Raw genomic sequence first — 12,029 nt, 5'->3', positions numbered from 1 at the left:
ATTATACAGAAGAATCTTGCCACAAATTAGAAAGCTTCACAGTAATGGAGAATAGTTAGCTAATGGTCACAGATTAATTCCAGTAACCAGCCAAAAGTCAGGAAAGTTTATTTTTAGAAATCATATCTGATATTTGGTTCCCCTTTCAAAACACATAGGTCAGCCCTGCTTATAAGAAAAGCCAACACCACGCGTTAATACACATAATAGACAAAGTTGGAGAGAATTACTCACTTTAGAGAATTGTTCTTTGGTTGAAAAAAATGCTTTTCCACAGATTTTTGTCCAACAGCAAGATTTAATCTAGTAAGATTAAAAAAATAATATTATGGCCACAGTCTCTGTAGCATATCTTATGTAAAATGAAATCCATCTTCTGCTAATTGGTTTCTTAACCAATCTCTATTCTTCTACAAGGCTTGGGTCAGACTGACACTGCCTTGGGCCAATTATACAGCCCTGGAGACGTATGGCCTGTCCCTCTGCTTCGTCACAAGTCTCAGCAAGTTACTTCCATTTCAGAATGTATCTGCTGACCAGGTCTGGAGCTGAGTGAGGCCTTAGGATCATGTAATTTTTTATCACAACAAAAATCACCCCTCTTAGGCTCTGTAAGGGATATGGTGTTTTTGTTTTGTCTCCTGCTTTATTGTAGCTTATTTCAGTGTATTTTATAAAACAAATTGTGAAATTTGACATTGCATGAGACTGCTCTACAGAAATGTATGACAGTCCAGAACAAGCCAATACAAAGGACTCAGTGAAACCCAGGGCTAAAATGTGGTCGTATCTGCATCCTAATTCTGTTTTAAACAGGGCATCGGTTGACAAACTCATTAACTTTGGGGTTTTTTTTTTCATTTTTTGTTTGTGAAGAGTTGAGAAAAAGCAGTACTCCGCTGCCCTATTTTGTGGGCTCAACATAAGGTAAATGAAAATGTCTATCAGATATCTTGGAATACAAAACTGCTACCAAGAAGTTTCACTATAACCGTACGAGGAGAAATAGTCCCATGTGCGTATTCTTAATTATAATCTGTGTTTCTTTACAAATGGTTGCCAGTTAGCATGGGTACTTTGAAGTCATTTTGTGGCATGGTATTTCACGAAGCCCATTTTTCAGCACTTCGTTTGTTTAGTGCTGGGGCTCGAAGCACTGCAGCCTTTTCAGCCGACTGCAGACCAAAATGACAAATGGAAGGAAGCGAAACAGTTTTCGGGGAACCAGGCCTGGAGGAGAACACTGAGTGTCATTCATGTGCAGTCCTAATTTTTGGCAGAATTTATCTCCTTCCATGTTAATACAACACAAATAGGCAGATGCTTTCTTTAGAAATGGATTCCAGGGTGAAAAGAACTTGGGAAAGAAGAGAGAATTGATTTGTTTTGCCTTGGTTTTCTGGGCATGTATTATCAGAGTAATCCCACGTTTCACGTGTGTGGAGCTTTACAATTTTCAGAGCTTCTTTCACATACATCATCTCATTGGCTCCTCGTCCATCCTGTAAGGTCAGGTGTTCCCCCCCGCCCCCGCCCCGCGCCATTTTACAAAAATCAAGTTAATAGAATTTAGTTGCAGTGTCTGCTATTTGCGGACCCAAAGACCAAGAATATCAGTCTAATGCTTATGTCTTGGTTACCAGGAAATCTCTTTATTCTTGCAGCTAGTTTTGTCTTTATTGGTCCCCCTTCTCTTCCTCCCTCTCCACCTCCCTCCCTCCATCCTTCCCTTCCACCCCTCCCTCTCTCCTCCCTCTCTCCCTCCCTCTCCAGTTTTTTAAATTGAATTTACCTGTAGACTGCTTTCCTCCTTTTATCACCTACTCTTTCTGCCCCGCAGGCAAGTTCTGACTTGTCAGTCTCTCCTCTAAAACAGCCCTCTGTTCATACCCCGCCACGTTTAACCCTTTTTTGGATCTGTATAAGCTAGCTCCCAAGTCCTCTTCCTGTGATATTTCATTCTTTCTGTTATTTATTTCACCAGAGTTATATTGATCATTGACTCTAAGCCAGGCCCCATGCTAGGAGCTGCCCTCAAGTATCCCACAGTCCAGAGGATATCTGAGTGAACAAACCAAACTCTGTTTATCCTGAATTAATAATTTTGCTTAGCTACAGTGCACTGGCTAAGTATTGATTCCCTCTTCCCCATCCTCTCCTTTCTCGCGCCTTGATCTTAGTAATAATGAAGTTCATTCACATCAAATATACCCTGGGAGAGACCATCAAAATCCTGAATATAATAATTAATCCTGGATTTTGAAATCACCGATAGAGGAGAAGCTTATATAGAGAATATAGGTAGTTACAGTGTCACCCCCCCCCATATTTTAAAGACTCTATTTTGTTTTCTTTTTTAACAGAGTTGAAAATCTAATTTTAATTTACATATTATTTTCTTTAGGCTGGGGAATAACTGACACACACAGGTCAGACCTGCTTCAATAACCTGCTAACTTTAAACCTAGAAAATAAATTGTCATCAGAACGTGGCTGAGAATTAGAAGAGTGACCCTTGCTATTGGCAGTAATTGTTAAATTAATTGGATCTTCAGGCTACTGAAAATGTGGCCAGAAGAGAGGAGGAGAAGAGAAGGAAGTGAGAGGATTAAAGGGAGAGATAGATCAGTTATAATATGTTTATAGCACCTGCTGAAAAGAGGAAATCATGTTTCACTAGGTTCATTTTTTAAAGTTTCTTTAAATGCTCACTCATCGATGTCTAAACTGTTTTTCTGTGTTCTGTGATGCCAGTGAAAATATTACATGTTAATAGAACAAAATGTATTGAGAAACGTTCACCTCTACCAGGATTTGTGCACTTGACATAGCGTATACATATGCGAAAGCTTATATTCAATGTTCAGGCTTTGTTCAACAGCCTAGGACCTTAGTGTTGCCATTTTATGTATGGACAACCTGAGGAGACTCTGCTGCTCTCTTGAGATCCAAGGAAATCAGCGCAACCCATTTAAAAAAGATTTCTTTTGAGAGAAATGTGTTCAAAGGAAACGTTTACAATAGTCATGGCAGGACCTCCCTGGCTGTCCAGTGGTTGAGACCCCACGCTTCCATTGCAGGGGTCACAGGTTCAATCCTTGGTTGGGGAACTAAGATCCCGCATGCCGCGTGGCACGGCCAGAATAGTCATGGCACTCCTCAAAGCCTACTGAGGTACAGACTCAAGTGAAACACTGCCACCCTATCTGTCGGTAGCATAGCTGAAAATACAAAAGCAGGGGGCAAAAGTATGAAAAACCTGATATTAAGGCCTATGTTCGCCGAATGACTTCTTTTAATCAGGAAGGCACTTAGTCGTGATGTGTGTATTGTGGCGTCGTAGATGTGTTTAGGGCACGGGAATGACGTACATGATATACAGGTGTTTTCGAGCTCTCACCTTTTGGGATATGGCTGTTGAGGATACAGTTGCACATCACCTGCTGAGTGACGAGCCCCTTACTTGGCTCCCTTCAAGGAAGCCACCATCACAGCCCATGCTTCTTCTGAACTGGCTCCAGCTCCAGGAGGCCAGAGAATTACGCATCTCCTCCATACTTTGCCCTTGGTGCCAGGGGCAACTCAAGGCACCGTTGCTTCTTCTGACCCTAAAGAGGATAGCAATTTACCCAGGTCCAGAGCCTTTGTTCTGGACCACACCATTGTATCTGGGGGTTCTTTGCATATATCCAATGTTACTGATTGCGTTAATGCCTCTCAGAGTCTGTGTGGAGGTATGTCCTGATAAGGGCAGCTGACCATCACCATTTGTAGCTGTAAGTATCCTCCTATATGCTCTACTGACCTGACGTTGAGGGTTTCAAATGTTTTCTTCTTGTCAGTGATATTTCAACCTCCAAAGAACTATTTTGCCCTTAATAGTGAGTAAATTGGTAAAAAAAAAAAAAAAAAAAAAAAGAGAGAGAGAGGTATTAGGTTTTGCTCCTGGATCTGCTCGTTCTGCAAATGTAGATTCTTCATTCGTCACCCGAAATACGATCACTGTAGCTAACTAGTATGGATTCCTTGGATAAGAAGTTCAATATTCACTGAGAAAAAAACTAACCTTGAACTTCAAGGGGAATAGAGATGATGGTTACAGAGAAGAGATTTTAGAGAGATTGAATATCTGTATTTTTTTCAGAGTTATTCCTCTGAACATTACTAACATTATTCCTCTGACATTAGTATAGATATGCAAGAGAGGTAAACAACTTTTAAGAGAAATCGATGCATAAAAGTTTAGAAGATACAAAGCGCCTTTTCTTTTGTATTCATGCCAAATAATTTCTTAGTGGCTGTGCAAGGGATGCTTGACATCTTTTTAATGCATTTATTATGATAACAGGTATTTATCTAATGCATATTAAATGCAGAGCACAATGACTGCTGCCTCTGTTTAGTGCCTACTGTGTATCAAGGCCACTACGGTACCTTTTTCGAGAGCGCTAATAATCAGCTTCAGGTCAGTCAAAGGATATTGATTCCTTGCCAGATATCTACCTGGTATTCTCTGAACAGGGCTTCTCTGGTTAGGGTCCAATCCAATTTCTGTTATTTCTGTGAACCACTGCTGAGACAGAGAGGCAGCTGCACCCCTCTTCCCTTTGGTGGCCCTTCCTGTATTGGGTGGGATGTTCACGTCTTTCCACATTTGATAAAAATCAAGCCTCTTCTGCCGTTCCTTCCAGCGCTGGATAAAATGACAGCATCACACACAGAGAACAGAGCACTCCTTTGGTTGCTTCAACATTCTTTTTTTGGCCTCATTTTCCTCCCTCTCTACTGAGTTCTTGAGTCCAAATTTATTGGTGATGACTAAGAAATTGCCAGGATGTGACAGAGCATTCAGTTCATTGAGTCCTTCCTTGCCATTTTCCAATAGTTGTAACAATTGCCGAGTGTTTTTCCTCCTCATGTTGTAGGTGCCGGTATCTGTGTAGTATCTGTTATTCTGAACAGTTACGAAGTCACACATGCAGGATCTGTCCCTGCAATGACAACCTCCTTCTATATACAGCTGATTTCGTTCTATGGTATTCAGGAAATTCCCTGCAGACTTTTTACTGGTTGATACTTGTAAATCCTGGAATTTCCGAATTCAATCTGAATCTCTGCAATGCAGATCCTGTAAGCAGTAACCAAGTGGTCTGCTATGTGCTAGACAGTACGACCAGTCCTTTATGACTGGAAGGTGAATTCAGAAATAAGACGAATTCCTTGTCTTCTGGAGCAAGGAACGCACACGCCTGGGTCACGGGGCCATGCTGCAGATGTAGATAGAGTTTCCGGGAGCACAAATATGAGTGTCATCGGTTCTGATTGGGAGAGATCATATATGATTCCAGGGGCGTCATATTTGAGCTAGACCGTGAGGAATGAGAGGAAAGCCAGTAGGTAGAGAGGTACAGAAATGACATGAATGGCGTCTGTAAAGGCACAAAGGCACACATGGTTCTATGGTGGAGACAAGGCAAGGTAGCGACTGAGTTGCAAAGATTTATTTATTTATTCATTCATTTATTTATGGCCACACCGCGCGGCATGTGGGATCTTAGTTCCCCGCCCCCCTGCATTGGAAGCGTGGAGTCTTAACCGCTGGACCGCCAGAGATGTCCCTGAATTGTGGAGAATTTTAAATGTCGCATTAGGTTGTCATTTTACGCTAGGCAAGGCGAAACCAACATTCTATACAACTGTCCTCATCCCTAGAGGACACATGGAGACTATTTTAGTCAGATTTCTTTGTAGACATACCTTGGCTTTCCCTACGTTGAGAATTCTACAAAGAGGAGCGTTCACAGCCCATAAATAGAACACTTTCGTTCCTACCACGTGATAGTTGCCTTCGAAGTACATTGCTTCTTGAGTAGGTTGAATTTGTGTGAATCTTCTGAGGATCTATCAAGTATGCCCCTAGGCTGAAATTATGCCAAAAGATGACTCTGATCTGTGCACCCTGGAAGCCAGATGGGGGAACCAGTGAGATTACTGAGTGAAACAGATTTTGTGGATTTCCAGAAAAAAAGTGTTCAATTATTTAACTTTCAGAAAAAGGCTGCCTCATTTGAGGAATCTGTCCCTCTTTGCTGAAGTGATTCTCTGATAGTAAATCACTGTCTGACGCTCAAATAATGTGCTTTGCTTGGAATGCTATCTAACATGAAGGAAGGTAGGACCATGGAGACATCATTCAGAAAAGACAGGTGTCCAGAAAGCTTGCAGTATTTTTATTGCAAGGTGGGTTTTTTTCAGGGTTTTATCAAAACTTATTCCTGGGCTTCCCTGGTGGCACAGTGGTTGAGAGTCCGCCTGCCGATGCAGGGGACACGGGTTCGTGCCCCGGTCCGGGAAGATCCCACATGCCGCTGAGCGGCTGGGCCCGTGAGCCATGGCCGCTGAGCCTGCGCGTCCGGAGCCTGTGCTCCGCAACGGGAGAGGCCACAGCAGTGAGGGGCCCGCATACCGCAAAAAAAAAAAAAAAAAAAAACTTATTCCTGATAATATCTCAGCAAAATAGTACAAATTGAATGGCTTCCTTAGTGCCACTTTCACATGTAGCTCACTTCGCATTTTCCTCATAATCTTTTACTCCAAGTGGACCCACTGCTGCTCTATAGATTACTTAGAGATTAGAATCTGCTGTTCATTTCACTTTACTTATAAACGGATATTTTAAATAGCTGTTTATTGAATACATACACATATTACAAAACTTGAAAGAAGGTTTTATGGGTTTTTTTGTTTGTTTTCAAAAACAGTCTATTGTGTCAGGAACCCTTCTTTTGTACGGGCAAGTCCAAAGAAAACATGGCCACGTACATGGCAGGAAACCACGTTGCCGGGTTCAAAGTCTCCTGGCCTGCTCTCTCATGTCTGCTTGTAGAATTACTGTAAATTCCTTGTTTCTATATTGATTTGTGTGAAATGTTACTGTAAGGCAAGGATGGGGTGATGAGGGAATTTTTTTTTTCTTTGTAAGTCAAGGTCCAATGATCTGAAAAAAAAAATCAATTTGGTTTATTTAAAAGTAAAAGGTAGTCTTTCTTTGTAGCATCTCTTTAGAAATCTAGGCGGCCAGCATTGTAACAGTATAACACAGATTTCAGCCTGGGGCAATTGAAAATTATAGTACATAGTAACTGGATAATCTGTGAAAATTAAGTACAGGGATCGGATGTTTATTTTCTCATTTAATCCGGAAGGGAACAAAGCTCCATGTGACAGTTTTATGCTTGTCTTTTCAATCTTTGGCTCCTGTATTTTTCCAATACATTACACTTAGGTGGCTGGTTCTAATTTTTCCATTACCTTATTACAAAGAGAGCTAATCATTGATCAGTAGCACTTGCACTTAGGGCCTTTCCTAAAGCATCACGTGAAATGTTATAGTTTTAGTTTCCAATGATAATAGTTTCTGCTATTAAAATAGAACCCCAGTCATAACAAGCTCTAACAAAGTATGTCCTGAACTCCTGAAGGATAATACCATATGGTTCTCCATGAAATTCATAGCTATAAATATTGAGCTTTTGTTTATTTACTTCTCTTGTAGGAACATTTCACACCTGAGTGCAAATTCAAAGAATCGGTGTTTGAAAATTATTATGTGACATATTCATCAATGATATACCGTCAGCAGCAGTCAGGCCGAGGGTGGTATCTGGGTCTGAACAAAGAAGGAGAGATCATGAAAGGAAACCATGTGAAGAAGAACAAGCCTGCAGCTCACTTTCTGCCCAAACCACTGAAAGGTAAACTTGATATTATACCAGCTATGGATTCAATGAGTATCGGTATTGAAATCAATCCTTTTTCACGCTTTCGAAAGTGGAATGTAATTCTTCCATACTAAGGCATTTATACAAAACTTCAGTAACATTTTACACTTAAAAAAACACTAAAGCATTGACAATAGCATCTAATCTCCTGATTTTAACTTTTCCATAGTATATCTGCACGTGGTAACACCTTTCTTATGTGGAAATAGCTTAATTGCTAGCTCAGGACAGCCAAGAACCCCAAATTATGCCCAAATGATCCCTGGACAGGAACACAGGTGCCAAAGTGTGTGCATACTTAACACTTATCAGAAAGCTCCTTGGGCCTGTCTCTCTAAGGGCCCAACAGTATGGTCCCAACAATTTTCATTCATTCATAGTTTTGTTTTTTGGTCATTACTAGCAGCTTAGTAGCAAATGAGAAAGGGTGAGGGATCGGAATGGGCTGCAGGAAGTAGAGATGTTAGAAGGAGTGAGATGTGGTGGAGAAGCGGTAGGAAATCCAGGCAGAGAAGAGCGGTTTACAGGAGGGGCAGACATCCAGTCAAATCAACACAGCGCCCTTTGACAGCACATTTTCTGCAGCCAGATTACTTGGGTCCGAAGCCCAGCTTCCGCCTTTAGTAAGCAGGTAGTCTTGGGCAGATTATTGAGCTCAAGTTCCTTCTGTAAAATATGGATAAAAACACCTGCCTCGTGGGATTTGCATGTGGATTAAATGAGATGACACACGTGAAGCACTTACAACAGTATCTGGCACGTTCTAAGTGCTCCATAAGCGTAAGCCAGGGCTGTTATTTACAGCACAACAATAATATTTACCATTTATTGCATTAAGAACTGTGCTAATACTTAGAGTCTGGGAGAGTTTCGTTTTAAAGTCTGAGAGAAATGAGTGTTTAAATATGTTTAAACTTCTAAGAGCTTTATTAAATGCATTTTTCATTAATCCTCTCGTATATCTAAAACCATCAGTGATAGAGATGAGGCATTAGAATTCTCTACACGCTTCTGTACCAAGACTGGATTTTGCTTCATCTGGTCCAGTCCGCTCTCTACTGAGTCCTTGAAAGCGGCATTTTTCAGGTTTGGCCTCCAGCCTGGAAGCCTAGTGGGCAGAAGGGAAGTTGAGGGCCAGTGCGGTGGCCTTTGATGCCGTGTCTCTGTGCTTTGCAGTGGCCATGTACAAGGAGCCGTCTCTGCACGACCTCACGGAGTTCTCCCGATCTGGAAGCGGGACCCCAACCAAGAGCAGAAGTGTCTCCGGCGTACTGAATGGAGGCAAATCCATGAGCCACAATGAATCAACGTAGCCAGTGAGGGCAAAACAAGGGCTCTGTAACAGAACCTTACCTCCAGGTGCTGTTAATTCTAGCAGTCCTTCACCCAAAAGTTCAGATTTGTCCATGATGTTTACCAAACAAACAAGGCAGAGTTCACTACTCTAATCTGCCGTCAAACCTTCTTCTCATCCATACAAACGCCCCATAATTTAGAACGAGCTTGTGCGAAAAAAGAGTGCCAAGCATGATCAGTGAATTAAATCCAGGAGAAGGACTGCCCAATTTTCTCATGATCTCACCTATGCTTTGGGGAAGACAAACCAAAAACATTTCACAGCACTAATGCTGATTAAAAAAATTGCTCTCCAACCAAGAAAATTGAAAAGACCACCATTGTTCTTCAAAAGCAAACAAAACAAAACAGAACAAAATTAACTGCTTCAATGTTTTGTAGGGGCAAACAAAATTCTGTGAACCGTGTTGTTTTCTATCTATGCTTGATTCGTATGTATTCTTTCCTTTGGCATAGCGCAACTTTATGATTTCTGGAATTCAATGGTTCTATTGACTCTGTGTCACTTAATCCAACTCAACCAAATTCAGGGTTGAAGCTGAATTGGCATCTCAGGCTCAAGGTAACAGTGTTCTTGTGATTTTACCAAATTTTTTTTTCCTTTACACTTGTAGTATTCTGATCGAGTTCTTGTGCTGTACTTTGTGCGTAGAAATTGTGTTGTGTTGTCAACCCCAGTCAGTAACGATTACTTAAAAAAAAAGTTATCCTCAAGTATAGATTTCTCTTAATTCCATTTGTGTTATCATGTTAAACTACTATTGTGGCTTCTTGTGTAAAGACAGGAACTGTGGAACTGTGATGTTGTCTTTCGTGTTGTTAAAATAAGAAATGTCTTATCTGTGTATGTATAAGTCCTCCTGTCATTGTATTTGGCGCGTGAATATTGTGTACAAGAAAATGTTAAAAGACTGGTTACCCCTAAACAACATATACTTATACCTGCTTCTGGAAAAGTGTTTAAGACTTAGCTAGGTTTCCATTTAGATCTTCATATCTGTTGCATGGAAGAAAGTTGGAATCTTGGCATAGAGTTGCATGATATGTAAGATTTTGTGCATTAATAATTGTTAAAATCTGTGTTCCAAAAGTGGACATAGCATGTACAGGCAGTTTTCTGTCCTGTGCACAAAAAAGTTTAAAAAAAGTTGTTTAATATTTGTTGTTGTATACCCAGATACGCACCGAATAAACTCTTTCTATTCATTCAAAGAAAAATCCTCCAACGTGTATTTATTGAGCGTCCACTATGTGCCGTGAACTGTGGTAGAAACTGGAGTTACACACTGAATTATGTACATCAGGTCACTGCCCTCAGATAATCTACAGTCTAGAGATTTATATTAACACGAACACTCTTGGAAGTGTAGTTATTGTACTAGTTGTTGTACTTGAACTTCAGATTGGAACAGAAGAATTCTCATTCCCATTCAGTGATACATTGTACAAAAGACACCTATGTTCTAGTACCCTCCCTGCCATTCAGTCTGTCATTTCCCCTCTCTGTTTCTCATTTCTCTCAGTAGAGGGAAGGAACGGGACTAAATATCTCAAGTCCTTTCCACCTCTGAGAACTGAAGGAAAACATAAACATTTTCTTTTTTCACTAAAATTTCAAAACATATATTAAAATTGAAAGATTTTTATAGTGAACGTCAGTAAACCTACACCTGTGTTCCGCCATTAACATATTACTGTACTATACATCTATCCGTCCATCAATTTATCAATCCATCTTATGTTTGACATATTTCAAAATAAATTGCAGACATATGTACACTTCCTCCTAATTCCTTATGTATATCTGTAACTAGAGTTCAATGTTCGTTGCAGTTTTTTCTCTTATTTTTATTTTTAATCTTTTGGCCGCACCGTGCAGCATGGGGAATCTTACTCCCTGACCAGGGATCGAACCCACGCCCGCTGCATTGGAAGTGCAGAGTCTTAACCACTAGACCACCAGGGAAGTGCCTGCAGTTTTTTCTCTTAATATAAAACTTACAATGAAGTGCACGTATCTTTAGTGTATGTTTGTTGAGTTGACAAAGGCATACATTTGTGTAACCATAAACATTTTCAATGTTGATGACTTTTCACTAGCTCCCCAAAGCTGCCATTGCCTGGTTATGCTGCTTTCAGAGTAGTTGATGTAGGTAAGTAAGAGTGGAGGAACAGGTGAAACATAATTGACTGGCACTTTTCAGGGCATCCGTCAGCTAAAGTTTCCCGGGCCCCAGGCAGCATGCTTTTGCACAGAGGGGAGGCTGCCCATTCCTAAGATGTCTGGGCCAGGTTCAGCAGGATCTCCTAGTCCAGCCCAGCTCAGCTCAGTCACCTTGTGATCCCGTCTTAAGCCTTCATCCTGCCAGAGCTCTAAGGTCCAGCTTGCATGAAAGAGCCTGCCTGCCCAGCTTGGACAGGAGCCTGGGTACCATATACCATAAGTAGACTTGCTCAACCCTGCCCACTATTCAGTCTCACTCATTTTCAGTCCGTAGAGAAAATTAGTGCATTGTCTCACTTTTTTTTTTTTTTTTTTTTTTTTTTGCGGTACGCGGGCCTCTCACTGCTGTGGCCTCTCCCGCTGTGGGGCACAGGCTCCGGACGCGCAGGCTCAGCGGCCATGGCTCACGGGCCCGGCCGCTCCGCGTCATGTGGGATCTTCCCGGACCGGGGCACGAATCCGTGTCCCCTAGCTTCGGCAGGCGGACTCTCAACCACAGCGCCACCGGGGAAGCCCTATTGTCTCACTCTTGCTCCAAGGGCTTTAAGGTTTGGTTATTGATTAGTTTGCTTGTGGCTCTTGCTTTTTCATTGTTCAGGAATAGCATAGGTCTGCTAGTCATAAACAAGTCAGAACCTTGGTGTCTTGGGGAGGCCTGGCATAAATAA

General features: G+C 41.4%; 1 protein-coding gene across 4 annotated transcripts in view; it reads left to right on the top strand.

The window, feature by feature from the left end:
• Positions 1–10,349, top strand: part of FGF13 (fibroblast growth factor 13) — a 499,719-nt gene extending 489,370 nt beyond the window's left edge. For all 4 annotated transcript variants that reach the window (XM_070044730.1, XM_030844968.2, XM_060292801.1 and 1 more), the window contains 2 exons: positions 7,556–7,754; positions 8,958–10,349. In XM_070044730.1, the coding sequence (XP_069900831.1) occupies positions 7,556–7,754; positions 8,958–9,094 (336 nt within the window). In that variant the 3' untranslated portion in view covers positions 9,095–10,349. The remainder of the gene's footprint in view (positions 1–7,555; positions 7,755–8,957) is intronic.
• Positions 10,350–12,029: the final 1,680 nt, after the last annotated feature.

Source organism: Globicephala melas, chromosome X (genome assembly GCF_963455315.2).
Source record: "Globicephala melas chromosome X, mGloMel1.2, whole genome shotgun sequence".
Taxonomy (NCBI): domain Eukaryota; kingdom Metazoa; phylum Chordata; class Mammalia; order Artiodactyla; family Delphinidae; genus Globicephala; species Globicephala melas.
Note: the sequence above shows the minus strand (reverse complement) of the source record. Positions and strands in the feature narration are given on the sequence as shown.